At 58.5% G+C, this 16,942-nt stretch overlaps 1 protein-coding gene across 4 annotated transcripts; it reads left to right on the top strand.

Annotated features, from left to right (window-relative positions):
• The first annotated feature begins 197 nt into the window (after positions 1-197).
• Positions 198-16,824, top strand: DBN1 (drebrin 1). Of its 4 annotated transcripts, none has more exons than XM_033414922.2 (15): positions 198-2,814; positions 7,358-7,413; positions 7,993-8,105; positions 8,286-8,360; positions 8,440-8,586; positions 8,726-8,803; positions 9,041-9,192; positions 9,278-9,341; positions 12,587-12,646; positions 12,735-12,858; positions 13,643-13,780; positions 14,124-14,294; positions 14,679-15,358; positions 15,671-15,773; positions 15,952-16,824. In XM_033414922.2, the coding sequence occupies exons 1-15, from the start codon at positions 2,390-2,392 to the stop codon at positions 16,020-16,022; spliced, it is 2,457 nt and encodes an 818-aa protein (XP_033270813.2). In that variant the 5' UTR covers positions 198-2,389; the 3' UTR covers positions 16,023-16,824. The 4 variants fall into 4 exon arrangements, with proteins under 4 accessions (XP_033270813.2, XP_004284848.3, XP_049564172.1 ...); XM_049708215.1 differs by lacking the exon at positions 198-2,814 and adding an exon at positions 4,496-5,564; XM_049708216.1 differs by lacking the exon at positions 198-2,814 and adding an exon at positions 5,541-5,659.
• Positions 16,825-16,942: the final 118 nt, after the last annotated feature.

The following is a 16,942-nucleotide window of genomic DNA, read 5'->3' on the forward strand; positions in this document are numbered from 1 at the left end:
TGAAGGTGTGCTTGGTAGGAACTTGCAGAGGGAGGGTGAGGGCAGAGAAGGCTCCACCAGCTGGTGCTGAAAAAGTCCTGAAACCTACATGTCAGCCTTGAAGCCTTCTCTGAGAGGTGTGGGGGAGTGCAGAGCAGGAAGGTGGGCGTGGGAGGGCGGGGCTGCAAGGAGGAAGGGGAAGAGGTTCTTGCTTCCTAAGCCTTCATCCAGTCATATCTTATCCTCACAACATGTTGTCAAAGAGGAAACTCAGAGAGGGAAAGCATTTTCCTCAAGGTCACACAGCAAGTGACCAGCTTCTGGATCTGAATCCTCTCTCTTTCTTGGCTTTTCCACTCTGGGGACCCAGAAGCCATTGGACTAGGTTCCCAGTGCTGAGGGGGTGAGGGGCAGGGAGGAGCTGGAGATCTAGGAGTGGGAGAGACTTGAAGGGTGATCAGTGCTGGGAGTGGTAGACATGAAAGCCTGGTGGGAGGGCCTCCAAGGAGGCACCCAGCACCCACCCACCAAGGCTGAGTGTGTGGGTTTCAGGGGCAGCAGGTAGCTGATGGGAGGCAGATTTGCAGAAGAGGTAGTGATCATTGGTCACCCTGCTCCCACCGGTTGAGGAAACTGAGGACTACAACAGGGCCACTGAACTTGGCAATTTAGTGGTCTCTGGTGACCTTGGCCAGAGCAGTGCCAGGGAAATGCGGGAAGGAGACAGACTACAGATGTACAAATTATAGGATGATAATGATGTGGAGGGGTGAAGGGTAGGCTCCAAGGAGGGTGAGCAGGGAAACTTCTTGCTCCCCTGAAAATAGAGAAAACTGGGCATGGGGCATATGGGGACTCTGTACTATCTTTGTAATTTTTCTGTGAATTTCAAACTGTTCTAAAATTAAGTTTGTTTAAAAATATAGATGGCAAAGAGGTAAGAGTGGGTGTGGCTGGAGTTTGTAGGTGGCTGGGGGGAAGTAGGAATTTGAGGAAGGGAGAGCATGCAGGTAGGGCTTCTGTTTTTTGGATGTGAAATTGAGTGAGCAGGAGGCTGGGGAGGGGGCTTCGGGATGGGGAGATGAAAGGCATTCTGGGCTGGGAAAAGTCAAAGGAAGCAGGAAGGGACGAGGCTGGAGATCCCTCTACCTACCGCTCCCAGGCACCCCTCAGCCCTGCTGTGGGGTCTTCCTCCCTCCCCGGAAATCCTACTGACTCTGCCTGGGACTTGCTCCAAGTGGGGGCTGTGGAGAAACCAGGGGTCCATGGGCATAGTGGACGCAGAGAGTTCACATGAAATGTATTGAGTTTTAAGAGGTTCTTCCCACCCCAAAGTGCTGGGACCCACTGCTGGAGATCAGTGCACACACTGCTCTCCTCCTCTTGGCCCAGCTGGTTACCCAACTCAGAACTCAGAGGCCCAGCCCCACCACCTCCCAGATTGGACCAGGTAAAGTTTGCTCAGGTTCTGTCACCTCCTCTGGGAAGACAGGGGTGGGAGGCTTTGTAGGTGGTGGTAAAGGCTTCTGAGAGCTGCAGAGGGTTTCAGGATTCCAGCTCAGACAGGAGCAGAGATGCTCCAGGAGGCCCTGGCAGTGGTGTCCACTTCCCCTCGAGGGACTCCTCTTAGGCCCCAGTGTTTTCTGTGTTCAGAGCTTTGGGAAATTAAGGTGCCAGGAAGCTGGCCCTGGAGTGTCCTTGGAGGAGCCCTGCCCTGAGAGTCTGGGGTTAGATTCCTCTGGGAGGCCTGAGGCTTGGGAGAGAAGGCAAAGGATCTCCTAGTCTAGCCCCACCTGAGAGGACTCAGGGGGCAGCTGGTAAGGGAGGGGTGCTCAGCATAGGGTAGGGCAGGGATGGGGTAGAGGTTGGCAATGTTGGGGTAAGGAGCTGAGAATGGTCTAGGAGGCAGGGATGGAGGGGTGTGGTTGGGAACAGGGATCAGAATGGGAATAGGGTAGGTTGGAAAGAGGAGGGTGCAGCTAGGGATGGGGTCTGATGAATGGGTAGTGGGTGTGTGCTAAGCATGGGGTTGGGAGTGGGGCTGGAGCTGGGAGGGGAAAGGAATGGGCTGGATTTGGAGATGAAGACAGCAGTGGACAGTGATGAGGATGGACTAGGAATGGGCCTTTCAGAGGTGGGGATGGGCTGCAGATGGGCCAGGGGCGGCTGGCACGGGAATTGGGTTGGGGCTGGAGGTTGGGATGGACCAGTGATAGGGGTGAAGCTGGGTGGAGATAAATTAAGGACGGAGTGGGGCTGGGCCGGATTGGAATGGAGTGGATTTGGGATTGGGACCGGGAGCTGGGAAGGAGAGGGATGAAGCTGGGCCTGGATAGGGATTGGAGAGGTGGGGACGGGGCTAGGTTTGTGGCTGGGGACACCACAGGTGAGAATTTGGGACTGGGGAAGAATGGACCCGTGCAGATGGGTATACCCGCCCGGGCGCGGGGTGCAGGGACTGACGGCGAGGGGCGTGGGGGCGCCCCGGGGCAGGCCGGGAAGGGGGGGCGGGCCTCCCCCCGGCCGGGTCGGGGCGGCGCTAGGACCGAGCGCGCGGAGTGAGCGAGCCGGGCGGAGCCAGCGCCCCCCGCCCCCCGCCGGCCGGCTCCCCTCCCCCGGCCGCTGGCTCGCTCGGCTCGCAACGCTGCAGAGGCTCCGAGGCGGCGGCGGCGCGGCGACTCCCTCTTTCCCTCCCTCCTTCTCCGTCCGTCCGTGCGTCTGTCCGTTCGGCCTCGGTCCGGCCCGCAGCATGGCCGGCGTCAGCTTCAGCGGCCACCGCCTGGAGCTGCTGGCGGCGTACGAGGAGGTGATTCGGGAGGAGAGCGCGGCCGACTGGTGAGCCCCCGCCCCCGCCCCCCAGCCCCTTTGTCCCCGCGCTGCCGCGCCTTTGTTTCCACCCGGCCCAGTCGCCCCGCAGCCGGGAGGGAGGGGGAGACCCCGAAATGGTGCAGCGGCCCGGGAGGGCCAGGGAGGGGCTGCTTTTGTGCGCGCCGGGGGAGGGGCCGGGCCGGGCCAGGCGGGGCACCGGCGGGCCCCAAGCGCCCGGAGGCGGCCCCAGCCGCGCGGTGGGAACGGTGGCCGGACGCGGGCTGGAGAGACGCAGGGTCCAGATGTGTGGCCCGGGGCCTCCCGGCCTTGTGGAAGCCCATCGCCCGCCCCCTCCCCTTTGCCTCGGGCCGGGCGGACAGGTGTGCATGGGCGGCCAAGGGCACCTTTGCCACCTTTGAGCGGGCGAGGACGGGGCAGGGACCGAGCTAGCAGAGCCAGCGCAGCCTACCCGGCCGAACCCGGCCCCGGCCACAGCACAAAGGAAAGCTAGGGCGGGGGAGGAGCAGAGCGGGCTGGGGGCCGGGGCGCCCCGCCCACCGGGGGGCCTCTCGGAGTTGGGGTGTGATGGAAAGACGTTCATTGCCACAGGGCCACCGCCAAGTGACTCCTGTTCCCCTGAGGGGTCGAGGAGGAGGCAAGGATAAGTGCTCTCCTCGATGCCAAGGGGATTTCAGGGAGTAGGCAGCTGGGCTGGGACATGCCAAAGGAACTGAACTGCCTGCCTAGGGAGCCAGGTGGGGTCCCTGGGAGGAAGCCCCCAGGCGCACCACTCTGCAGGGAGTTCCCAGAGAAGGATGAGGGGGTGAGTGGATCCACTGAGCCCCTAGCCCGGTGGCCCAGGGGCAAGGGGCTCTCAGCTCCTCTGTGGGGGAGGAGCTGGGCTGCCCTCTCCTCCCTCCCCAGCTGTTGTCTCCGCCTAGGCTGTGGGAGGGGTTGGACCACCTGCTCTGGGACTGGAGTCCCCAGGGTGGCAGGAAAGCCAGGGGGTTTCACACTGCCCCATTCAGGAATCATCATCCTCCCAAGATACTCTTCTCCTGGGGCAGATGCCCATTCTGTTCCCTAGGGCTCTTCTCCCCTTGGCAGGCAGGAAACACAAAGTGAAGGCAGGTCTGAGGGACCTCACTTGGGATGGCCTCACCCTCATGCTGGGAGGACACTGACCTGGGGGCTGGAGGAGGGGACAAGATGGCCAGGCATCCATGCCACAGTACTGCAGCACTGGCGGGCGGCCAGGCCTGGAGGGATGGACGCGGGAGACAAGCAAGCTCTCGTGTCCTGCGGGTCAGTCATAGGAGAGGCCAGCACAGGCTAAGCGGGCAAGCGGCCCATCCGTTGTCCCAGCCCTGCCCCATGGGGACTGAGATCATGGGAGGAGTTCAGGGCAAGTGGCCGGCTTGGCCTGGTGGAGGAGCTGGCCTTGGGATATGGGCCATGCCTGGAGAGAGGCACAGCCCACCTTGGAACCCTTGCCCTCCAGTCCAGGGGTGCTGCCTGCCACCACCCCATTTACCCCTACCTTCCCAAAGGCAGAGCTCCCACAGCCACTGCTGGCCCACATCCTGCTCAGCAGAGGCCTGGGCTCCCACCACCCAGCAGCATCCATGTGGCCAAAGTGAGTTATTCATCACTGGCGTGCCTCACCCCTCCCCCACCCCAATCTGCGTTGTGTGTGGGACACACACAGATGTACACATGCACCGTCATACATACATACATTTGCTTACTCCCAAGGGCCCAGATAAACATTTGGTAGAAAGGATGTGAGGATCAACCTGCAGAAGGGGACATCAGGGCCCCCAGCACCTAGCACAGAACCAGGGGTACAGTGGAGTCTCAAGACTCAGGGGCAGACCCTGTACTCAGAGGCTGGAGGAGGGCGTCTTGGGTAAAATTGCTGTCTGGGCAAACGGGGCTTGGCACTTCCCTCCCTTACCTTGCCTCTGAGTGGGGAGTAGGGGTGGGGGAGTTCACTCCTAGGTGGCTCACTCTGAAATGGACCGCTGCCCTGATGCTGGCAGCAGGGGACCCAGGAAGTCAGACTGTGTAGTGAAAAGAACTAGTGTTGTCCTGGATGTGATCCGACTCGCTATACATAGCCACACCAAGTCTCTGCTCCTCTCTGGTCCTCTTGAAAAGAGGAAAAGGGGATTGGGCTCAACCATACCTGGGATACCCAAGGCCCTTCCAGTTCTGATATCCTGAGAGTGTGATTGTCCTGAAGAATCCACCTGCCCTGAGCCCCCCATCCTCAGCTGACCCCAGGATCTCCCTGGAGCTGCTACATTCAGCTCCCACCTCACCCCAGTCCACTTTCTCTGGCCGAGATGGTCCCACCTTCACGAAGCTTATAGTTCAGGACAGTGTCTGTCTCCAGGGATTGGAGGTGGTGTAGATTCCTGCCCCCCTCCATCCTGATTCCTTGCAGTTTCACCAGCTCCCACCCACCCAAGGCTCAGGCCACCTCGAATGTGTTTGAGAAGCACTGGTGGTCTAGTGAGATCTGGGGCAGGCTCAGGTGCCTCTTCCTGTCCCTGCTGGAGTGTGGTAAGCGCTTTGGGGAGATGCAGCGCAGGGCAGGGCTTCATGGGAGCTGGCATTGGGTCCCTGAGAGATTTCAGTCAGGGATGGGCATGGGTGGAGAAACAGGTCTGGCCTCCCTGTGAAGGGAACCACATATGCAGAGGCTCCAGGTTGGGAAATATCCAGAACTGTGCTGGGAATCAGGGAGCCATCCAATGTGACCCGAGTGTATGGTATGGATACGGAGGTCTGGCTGGAAAGGCAGGTGGGCGGAGCTCAGGGTTGAAGGCCTGCTGAAACCTTTGAACTTAGCTATGGTTTCCACCAGGTAAGGGCCAGGGCTGCAGCAGGAAAGGTGGCTGCAGGTGGGTAGGCAAGGAATAAAGAATGGAAGGGGCAGGTTCCTGGGAGGAGCCAGGGTCCCTCAGAGAGCCTAGGAGAGGCTGACAAGTCACCCCAGGGAGGTGTGATGGCCAGAGCAGTGTCTGGGAACCAGGGTCTTGGAGTTCTGCCTCAGTTTCTCATCTGTGGAATGGAGAAGGGAAGACCCTGCTTCTCTAAGGGCCTTTTGTTCCCAGTGGTGGGTTTAGGGCAGCCAGACAGGTGGTGGGACAGCTGTGTTGAGAAGCAGCTGCCAGGACTGTAGCCTGGGCAACAGTTGGACCAGGAGCTCCCGGCCCCACAGCCCACCTGTGTCCCTTTCAGGAGGGAGGGATCCCGAGAAGCAGGGGGCTGGGGGCCCATTTGGCTCTGGCAGTGACTTGTGCTGACCTCATGGGGCTGGGCCTGGACCAGGCCCTCCCTGCTCCCTCCTTGCTCCGCCCTCCACCCTCCTCCCTCTCTCCCTTCCTCCCTCTTCTCTCCTCCCTCTTTCCTTCCCTCCCATTTCCCTTGCTCCTTCATTTTCTCTTCATCCCTTCACTTCCCTCCCTTCTCTTGTCTTCTCTGTCTGCCTCCTCTCCCTGCTCGCTTTCTCTTCTGCATCTCCCTGGTGCTCCTGCTTCCTCCCCTCCTAGCCCCCTACCTTGGCAGTAAGGAAAGGGGAGCTTGGGGGAGGGGCTGAGCCTCCTGCACCTCCGGTACATGACCTTTATTCCTGGCCCCAAGCCTGTCCTCCAAGTGGGTCCTGGGGAGGAGCTATCTCTGTCTTCCCTTCTGTGAAATGGATGCTGTGCCACTGCTACCTGTGAAGAAAAAGCTAGGGAGGAGGAGGAAGGAGGAAGGCTGCTAGGTCAGCTTTCTGCCAAAGCTGAGAGGGAAGGCAAGGCCAGCAGTCCCAAGAGGCCAGAGCCTCAGCTAGGGCGGAGGAGGCCTAGGGCTGGAAGGCCAGGAGAGCACATTCACCCAGGGGCCAGAGTCCAGGCAGGAGTGACCATGGTGACCTCATCCCCATTTCAGAGAGACTGAGATTGAGACTGAGGGCGTGTCCCCTTGGGGTCCTTTGTGTTCAGGAGAATGCAGCTGGGGTGGGCCAGTCGCGTGCCAATTGCTGGGTTGCCATAGTTACCAGGGGATGCCCAGAGCTGAACAGCACCAGGTTCTCTCTCCCCATCCCCCTCGGTGTGGGGGGAGGGGCAGTGGGTACCGAGGCACGCGCCAGGTAGGTTCCTGGCAACGGCCAATGGGGATGAGGAGCGGTAGCCAGGGAACGGTAACCAAGGAACCGTCGCCTTGGAATCTCCATCTCACACCGCTGGCTGAGTTGCAGGCTGCTAGGGCCAGGGCTCCGAGGACGCAACACACTGGCTCACTGGAAGCAAGCGACTGGGCAGCGATTTCTTCCCCACTGCCTGCTCCCCACCTGACCCAGGCCTCCCTCCATCAGATCCCAGACTGTCCCCCACTGGGTTCCAGCCTGAAATGGTGCTTAGCCATTGTTGTCATGGTGACAAGGCTTAAGTGCTGGGCTGGAACCCCCCTCCTGTCCTGCCCCCTCTGTATCCCTCCTATCACCGAGAGCCGTCTCCACCCAAAATTGGCTGCCTGGGCCCTGCCAGTTCTCCCAGCCACCCCTCCCTCTCCCCAGGGCTCTGTACACATATGAGGATGGCTCAGATGACCTCAAGCTTGCAGCGTCAGGAGGTAAGAATTCCAGCCATTCCTTTGCCTTCCTCTCCGCTCGCCCCTCCGGTTGTTTTCTTCCCCACCCGCCTGGCTCCAGGCCACCTCGCTGCCTTCATCCAGCAGACCCACACTTGTCTGGCCAAGTGTCCTTCCTGTGGTTATCCCTAAGATCCCCAGGGTGGGGAGGGAGGGAGACTTGTTTCCTGTTTGATTATGAGAAGACTGAGCCTCAAAGAGGGAGAGTGACTTGCCCGAAGTCACACAGCTAGACGGGAATGGGCCTGGCAGGGATGGCCCAGATCACCCCACTTTCTTGAGAGCCCTAAAAGGTTTTATTTTACCTCAGTGGGTGCCAGCCCCGCGTGAGACTTCATGTGTGAAGAACACTTCCTCAGTTCTTCCCCAAGGTCCTGGGGGATTCAGAGGCAAAGCTCACACCTGCCTGCTGCCTCTTTCACACCAACACAGAACTCTGGGACTTCCAGATCTCTGGCGGTGCCTGCAGAGCCCACAAGAAGAGTCTTTGCTTTGGGTTCCAGGCCCTTTGTGGGGGAGGGATTCAGGAGATGGCGCCTGACACCCTCCTGATTCCCCCAGATGGGGGCTTGCAGGAGCTCTCTGGCCACTTTGAGAACCAGAAGGTGATGTATGGCTTCTGCAGCGTCAAGGACTCCCAGGCTGCTCTGCCGAAATACGTGCTCATCAACTGGGTATGCAGCTATGGGCTGGGGAAGGGAGCCGAAGGCCCAAGAACGGTTATCCTCCATCCCACTCCACTCACTGACACTGCTGGAGAGAACCCCACTAGTCCCGGGAAGAGAGCCCTGGGCCTCAGCCTGCCGCCAACTCTTGTCCTTTCCCGACACCCCCTTTCGCTGGGTACTTTGCAGGTTGGCGAAGATGTGCCTGATGCCCGCAAATGTGCTTGTGCCAGCCACGTGGCTAAGGTGGCCGAGTTCTTCCAGGTGCGAGCAGGGTCAGGGCTTATGGGGGCGGTGATGGGAGGGAGCCCTGCCGCCTGAACACGCCTTCTTCCTGCTGCAGGGCGTCGATGTGATCGTGAACGCCAGCAGTGTGGAAGACATAGATGCGGGCGCCATCGGGCAGCGGCTCTCCAACGGGCTGGCACGGCTTTCCAGCCCCGTGCTGCACCGACTGCGGCTGCGTGAGGATGAGAACGCCGAGCCGGTGGTCAGTGTGCGCCCCGGGCAGGCTGGCCCTGCCCAGGGCTCCGCCGTCCGGTTCCTCTCAGTCCTCACCCTTTGTGTGTGGGGGCTCCTGAGCACTCGGCCTGTGGGCTGCGCTCACGCCAGGCCGCTTGACTCTGCAGGGCACCACCTATCAGAAGACCGACGCAGCTGTGGAGATGAAGCGGATTAACCGCGAGCAGTTCTGGGAGCAGGCCAAGGTGTGGACCCTGACCCCGGCCTGCAGGCTGAGCTGCCACTCCCTGTCCTAACCCCATGGGGTAGCTCTGCCTTCTCTCCCTAAGGGCCTCGCTTGCACAGCATGGGCCATCCTACGTGCTTCCCCTACTGAAAGAGCGAGCCCCTGAGTTCTCAGAACCCTGGGTTGGGGATGGGCTGGAGGGCTGGGGCGGGCCCCAGGCTCAGGGCCTGCACTGCCTTGGCACGGGGTGCTGCAGAAGGAGGAAGAGCTGAGGAAGGAGGAGGAGCGGAAGAAGGCTCTGGATGAGAGACTCCGGTTTGAGCAAGAGCGGATGGAGCAGGAGCGGCAGGAGCAGGAGGAGCGGGAGCGGCGCTACCGGGAGCGGGAGCAGCAGATCGAGGAGCACAGGTGCGCCCCGCCCCGCCCCCGGGGTGCTGGGCCGTGGGCCCCACGTGGGCCTATCCTGAAGGCTTGCCTGCACCTCTCATTCCAGGAGGAAACAACAGACTTTAGAAGCAGAGGAGGCCAAGAGGCGGTTGAAGGAGCAGTCTATCTTTGTAAGTTCTTAGTCGGGGTTCCTGTCTCCTGCCCAGGGAAGCGAGGATGGTCCTCGTGTTCCTGCGCCTGTTGCGGGGGGAGTAAGTGTCTTGGGGACAGTGCTGGGCATTCTGGGTACCGCTGCATGGGCATGGGGTAGCATGCAGTGTCAGGCCTGGTACCCGATCATGTGAGGCTCTGTTCCCTGGCTGTGGAAAGAGACCTCCTTGGAGAAGCTAATACTCTAGACCGAAAGAGAAAATCTACCTTGACCCAGACCCTCACTGACCAGGCTCCTCCTGCCCCTGCCCAGCAGGGCCTGAGGGGCTCGAGGTGGATTAGACATGCTTCCTGCACTTATATGGGGCTCGAGGCCTGGTCCCCACGGCAAGAATACTGCAGAGCCATTGAATGGATCTGGGCTGGAGTTCTGAGCATCTACATACAAGTGTGTGTAGTGTCTCTTTGAGAACAGGTACTTGTTCCAGGGGTGCTGGCTGAACCTCCAAACACTGGGATGGCCCATAGGGTCATCATGATTGACCCCTTCAAAATCACAGTGGAGTCAAATCTTCATGCTTTGAATTGAATTTTATACTTGAGAAATAGTTAAGATCATTCAAAGCTGAGCATGGTAGAGTTTAGGACAGGAGGTGGGCAGTAGTCATCTGGACTGGGACTGTGTTGGGTAGCCGTTGGGCCATGGGGACTCAGACAGACTCCAAGGTCACACCCACAGGAGGCTGGGAGGGAGCTGGCAGGACAGCCCTGCCGGCACTGGCATTAATGGCTGTCATAGGTCATTCCACTCACGTTAGCCCCTGGGGGTGGAGAGGACGTGTGGTTAGTAAGCTGCAGCCTCATTCATTCAGCAAACCCTTGCCACCTGCCATGTGCCAGTGTGAGAAACATGGTGGAGAACAAGATGAACAAGGCTTTTTTACAATTAATTGATTAATTAGTTTATTTTTAATTGTGGCAAAGTGTACATAACATAAAACGTACCATCTTTACCATTTTTCAGTGTACAGTTCCGTGGTGTTAAGTGTATTTATATTGTACAGCCATCACCACTGTTTATCTCCGGAATTTTCTTCATCTTCCCATACTGAATCTCTGTACCCATTAAACACTAACTCCCCACTGCCCCCTCCCCCAGCCCCTGGCAACTGCTTTCTGCTTTCTGTGTTTAAGAATGTGACTACTCAAAGTACCTTGTATGAATGGAATCACGCCGTTATTTTACCTTTTGTGACTGGCTTATTTCATTTAGCATAACATCTTCAAGGTTTATCCATGTGTCAGAATGTCTTTTCTTTTGAAAGCTGTTAATATTCCACTGTATATGTATACCAGATTTTGTTCATCCATTCAGAGCAATTTCTTTTCGAAAAAGCTTATTTTTATGGAAAATTTCACATACGTACACAAAAGTAGAAAGAATAGTATAGTGAACCCACTGAACTGATTGCTCATCTTCAACCAATTACCAGTGTTTCAGGCAAAGGCTTACAGTGTCACATCATTATTTTATAGTCTCATCTGGCCCTTCAAGTGTGGCTCATGTGACAGTGACAGTAGGTGTTTTAGCAGGTCACTGTGGTTACCCTGCAACTTCAGGTCCTCTGAGGGAATTCCCACATGAGAAACTTTGGAATTTAGAAGTGCTTTATATTGGCTTAAGGAGCTATTCTGCTTTCTCTCTTCTGATAAGAATTGCATTCCTTATGTGAGTTCCCTTTTTGCCTGGGATGCCGGGGAGCTTCCATTTATCTGAAGATGCTCAGGCATAGCAATGCTATTGACTTTTATGGTTAGTGCATTGATGTCTCTCTCCAACCCCAAGCTCTAATTTGTTTCAGTGTTTTTTTCACAGTGTTATGTAGTTAAGGTTTTTGTGGTAAGCTGCCTCTGGTCCTTTTTTTGAACAAGGCAGAGGAACCTAGCAAGGTTATACTAGGCAGGGGCAGCGTAACAGCAAAGGCTGGTGGGATGTACATTTTGGGGGGAAGGCAAGGAGCCTTCCCCAATGACTGGAGCCCACTGGGAAATTTGGGAGGAGAGAGCAAGGTCAGAGGAGGAGTTTAGACTTCATTCTGGAAGACACAAAGTGGCAGTTGGGGTGACAACCCTCTTGAGGCTTTTGGTGTGATGAGTTCAACTGAGGAAACAGGTATGAACTGAACCTTGGGCTGGCCACTCACATACATAAGTGAGTTCTTATCCTGTATTACACACAGAGGGTGGGGAGATGATCCAGAAACAGGAAATTATGACGCAGTGTAATCTGTGGTGTATGCCTGGAACACCTCATGGGGACCCAGGGAAGGAAATGACCTGAATGGGCCAGGGACCCCTTCCCAAGGAGGCAGTGCCCAAGCTGAGGCCGGAAGCAGGAAGAGCTGGACCTGGGGTGGGGATCGGGTACTTGGGGAGAGATATTCGTCTCCCATGCCAAGGCACGGAGGTGGGAAGTTGTATGCATGTTCCAGGAACTGCAACTACATCATGCTGAGGACTTTATGCCTACATCTAACAGGGTGTGGGCGAGTCAGGGTGGGAGGGGAGCGTTGTGAGAGGTGATGGACTAGATCAGGCAGGGAGAAGGGAACATGGGCCAAGCAAAGGGGCCCCACCTACCTTTATTCCTGTGGTTGCAATCTCAAAACAGCGAGTGAAGTGGGCATGTGAAGGGCAGTAGGGAGTGGTGGGGACTGTGGTGAACTGGACAACACACACCCTGTGGGCTGCTACAGTGCAGCTCTAGTCGATGGCTGCTTTGGGACACGCTGGCCTGTGTTGCCAGGGCTTCTGGCATTTCAAGAGAAACTGGAGATCCTTGATCTCAGTAAGAAAACCTGATTTTTAAGTGATGGCGACTAATTAACATTTTGAAAAGATCCTTTCAGGTCTGTAGAGAAGAAATGGGGGGAAAGAGAACAAGGAGGCAGGGGACTAATGAAGAAACCTCAGTCGTGATACCAAGATCCACGCAGCAGTGATGGAGGTGTGGTTGGCTAGGTGCTGGGGTAGGAGGTTCGAGAAAAGTTAGCTGCAAATCAGGGAGTGCTCCTGGGTGTCCTGGGGTGCCCAGGGGCCTGTCTGGACTGGAGATGAGGTGGCTGAGGACCTTGCAGATAGAAGGTGCTGTGTGACTGGGTCGTGAAAGTGGTTCCAGATAGTGGAGGAAACATAGGGGCTGTAAGAAAGCCAAGAGCTCTTGTGGGAGTGGGGTGCTCAGAACACTTTCCCTTTTGGTTTCCAGGGTGACCAGCGGGATGAGGAGGAAGAGACCCAGATGAAGAAGTCAGAATCGGAGGTAGAGGTGAGAGCCAGGGGGACCAGACATCTGAGTTTGGTAGGGCTGCCTCAGTCGGGCCCCGCCTGGCCTGACCCTTTCCATGTGCCCCCAGGAGGCAGCAGCCATTATTGCCCAGCGACCTGATAACCCACGGGAGTTCTTTAAGCAGCAGGAAAGAGTTGCATCGGCCTCCGCAGGCAGCTGTGATGTGCCCTCACCCTTCAACCACCGACCAGGTAGTCCCAGCTCCCACCCCCACCCAATCCCCACTCCTCAGGTTTTGGCCTTGAGCCTCTTTGGGACCTTTCTTGGAAGGGAAACCTTGCCCAAGGACCCCTTGGAGAAGGCAAGGCCAGTCATTGAGTGTGCTTCCACCCGCCACCTCCAGGTGGCAGGGCTGAGAAGGGCTCGGGCAGGGTCAGTGTTGGGCCTGGGCTGAGCAATGGGCTGTGCTCGAGCCATCTGGGCATTTCACACAAGGGCTAAGGCATCCCCCTGGCTGCAAGGAGTAGCCCTGCTGGGGTTGAACTAGGTCTTATCTGAAGGCCTGTGGGTGCATGGGGAGTGGGCTCTTTCCCTGGTCCTGAGTTTGAGCAGCCTGGAGCCTGTACCCAGGGTTCCCTGTTTGGATTCTCCCTGTGCAGCTTCCACCTCTCCTTGAAGCCCCCTTCCGCTCCTTGTCTGCTGGTCTGTTTGCCCCTTCTGTGTGCTTGGCTCTGGGCTAGGGTTCCAGGGGTGGGGCAGGCTGATCCGAGGGGTGGGGCAGGCTGTTCCGAGGCGTCGGCTGCCCTGAGGCTGGTTGCACTGTGGCGTATCAGGCTCTTTGCTGTGTGTGGCTGGTGTGGTGGAGTCATCTGTTGGCTTGAGGCTCTGGCCCAGCTTGGCTGAATGTGCGCCCTGGCTGAAGGCAGCTTGGACATCCAGGGCCAGCTTGGGGGTGGATGAGGCCTCGGGGTGGGGGTGGGGGAGACTGACCCTCTCTTGTCCTCTGTCTCTCTCTCTGTCTGTCTCTCTTGGCAGGTCGTCCGTACTGCCCTTTCATAAAGGCATCGGACAGTGGGCCTTCCTCCTCCTCCTCTTCCTCCTCCTCCCCTCCACGGACTCCCTTTCCCTATATCACCTGTCACCGCACCCCAAACCTCTCTTCCTCCCTCCCATGTAGGTAGCAGACCCCAGGCCTCCGTGGGGGGGGTAAGGAGGGCCCCCCGCTTCCCAGCAGCCCCCCTGCCCTCACTCCCCCAGCCTGACTGCTGACCTCTGGTGTTTGTCCCCAGAGCAGGTACCGCCTGCCTCTTTCCCCTGGCCCTGAAGGGACACTGGCCCTTAGGGGCCTGGCTTATAGGGTCTGGAGCTGTGGTTTGGCCCCTGGGGGGCCTGGGGAGCTCCCAGCCCCGACCCAGACTCTAGAGAGGAGGGGCTGGTCAGGCCCCAAGGTGGACAATCCTGGTTCCACCTGGCTCCCTGGCCCTTACTGACCAGCCTAGGGGTTTTTGTTCCACAGGCAGCCACCTGGACAGCCACCGGAGGATGGTGCCTACCCCCATCCCTGCCCGGAGCCCATCTGACTCCAGCATGGCCTCTACCCCTGTCACTGAGCAGATCGAGCGGGCCCTGGATGAGGTCACGTCCTCGCAGCCTCCACCACTGCCACCACCACCCCCAGCAGCCCAAGGTGTGTGAACGACCCTAGCCCCTGGGCTGGGAACGCCAAATGGCCATGGTAACAACCCCCCAGGGATCTGGGCCAGACTGTACTGCCCTGGAAGTGGCTGGGGCAGCGAGGAGCCCTGGTCAGACCTGCCCTCTCTGAACCTCAGTGTCTCCCTGGAGTGGGGATTGCGCCTTCCTCCCAGGGCTGCTGAGAGGTTGAAAGACACTAGGTAAAGGGGCAGTGGGGACCAGTGGGTGCTAGAAGGCACTCTGCATGGAAGTCTTAGTGGAGGCCTTCTTTCCTGGACTCCTCAGTGGGTGGGCAGGGTACTGTAGGGTGCCTGCCCAGGGCCTGCATCCTTTCCTGGGAGCTGATCACATGTCTCCTCCATCTGTGCTTTGACAGAGACCCAGGAACCCAGCCCCGGCCTGGATAGTGAAGAGACCAGCAAGGAAGCCAGAGCAGCAGACCCTCAGGCCTGGGCCAGCCCCCTGGAGGAGTCCCCTCAGGCACCAGAGCCTCCCCAGGGCCAAGGCAGCCCCACAGAGGACTTGATGTTCATGGCGCCTACAGAGCAGGCAGTCCTGGCTGCCTCTCTAGAGCCTGCCATGGCTGGAGCCTCTGCAGCTGACACCCCAGCAGCTGATGCCATTGAAACCGACGCTGCCGCTGCTGACACCAGTGTTGCCAACACCATCACCCCTGCCACTGCCAGCCTCATTGACCTATGGCCTGGCAATGGGGAAGGGGCCTCCGTACCCCAGGCTGAGCCTAGGGCCCCCACACCACCCTCAGGTGCCGAAGTCACTCTGGCAGAAGTGCCCCTGCTGGACGAGGTGGCTCAGGAGCCACTGCCGCCGGCTGGTGAAGGCAGTGCCAACCTTCTCAATTTTGATGAGCTGCCTGAGCCACCAGCCACCTTCTGTGACCCAGGGGAGGAAGTAGAAGGGGAGCCCCTGGCTGCCCCCCAGGCTCCAACTCTGCCCTCAGCTCTAGAGGAGCTGGATCAGGAGCCGGAGCCGGAGCTGGAGCCAGAGCCCCAGCTGCTGACCAATGGCGAGACCACCCAGAAGGAGGGGACCCAGGTGGGGCTGGGGCTGCCTAATGGGAGGGGAAGTGGTCAGGGCTGGAGCAGGGGGCTGACCCTGCCTTCCTTAGGCTTACAGCAGTACCCTGCCCCCTTTCTCTGTGACCCACATTGTTCGGGGGTGGGGGGGAAGCTGTATTTCATTCCCCCTCCCTGGGCCAGCTCTGCTTTTATTCCCAAGGCGGGCATCTGTGTTTGCCTGGCAACCGCTGATAGAATCGCTGGTTGCAGGGGAAACGTGCTCAGGCCTGGTAGGTCAGCCCTAGTCCTGCTGGGTGGGACCCAGTGACATGGACCTTTTCTCCTACAGGCCAGTGAGGGGTATTTCAGCCAATCACAGGAGGAGGAGTTTGCCCAATCGGAAGAGCTGTGTGCAAAGGCTCCACCTCCTATGTTCTACAACAAGCCTCCAGGTAGTACTGGGATGGGTGATGGAGAAGAATTTGGGTGGCGGTGCTGTGTTCAAGTGTGGACAGGCAGCGCCCCCCTCCCCCCCACACACAGCTGGCACAGCTCCCCAGGGTTGGGAGGGACACAGGCATGGATCTGCTGGGCCATCTCCTTAACTCCCCTCCCTTCCCTACACCATAGAAATCGACATCACCTGCTGGGATGCAGACCCGGTACCAGAAGAGGAGGAGGGCTTCGAGGGTGGCGACTAGCGGTGATGCTTGCCCTCAGGCTGCCCTCGCCAAGGCCGCCCACCTGCGCTGGCCTCTGGCCAGACGGCCCGCAGTGCCTGCACTTGCAGCAGCTCCGCCTGGCACCCACTCTGGATTCCGGCCCTGGCCGGGGACTTGGCCGCTTCCCTACCCACAGGGCCCTACTTTTACAGCTTTTCTCTCTTTTTTAAAGTTGATAGGAGACTTGTACAGTTGACTGGTTTTCCTCCCGTTGGTAGTTGAGATGCTGTTGCAAATTCCACCCCCTTCCCACCCGGTCCAGATTGTAGCTCTTAGTCCTCCCTGCTCACTCAGCTGGCCGGGGTGGAGGCCTCACCCTGCTTGGGGCCTGGCGTGGGGGGAAGTTCTGGTGGGAAAATGTTCCCCCCACCTCTTTTCCTAGTTTTCTGTTTCTTGGAAAAATATCACTTTGTATTCTCTGTCCAGGGCTTCAGATATTTTGCACGAATTTTAAAACATGGCAATAAATGGCTCGTGGGCTCTGGTTCCCTGGGACCCGCCCCCCTCCCCCCTTCTCTTGACCCCTCCCAACCTGGTCCGAAGGAAGTAGCAGGCCCAGCTGGGGCCTCTCAGCTTCCTGGCCCTTTCCTGCCCCCTCCTGCTGGGCAGGTCCCAGGCTGGAGGCCCTAGGCGTGATTCAGGTCAGGGCTATGGGTGGCCCCTTTCCATCTCCTCCCTCTTTGCTTGGGTTCCTTTTTCACGTTCAGTAACTGTTTTTTGGAAAGCACAAACTTCTGTAACAGGTCGTGCTCATGTCTGTTAATAAAGAAATCCAGATCCCTTCGGGCCTGCTGCTCCGGGCCTCCAGGGGCTGATCTGGGGTGGACTGCCTGCCACGACCCCATTCCCAACTCTTCCCACTTCCAAGGCAGCAGGGGGCGCCCTCGCCAAGACCTCAA

This window comes from Orcinus orca, chromosome 3 (genome assembly GCF_937001465.1).
Source record: "Orcinus orca chromosome 3, mOrcOrc1.1, whole genome shotgun sequence".
NCBI lineage: Eukaryota > Metazoa > Chordata > Mammalia > Artiodactyla > Delphinidae > Orcinus > Orcinus orca.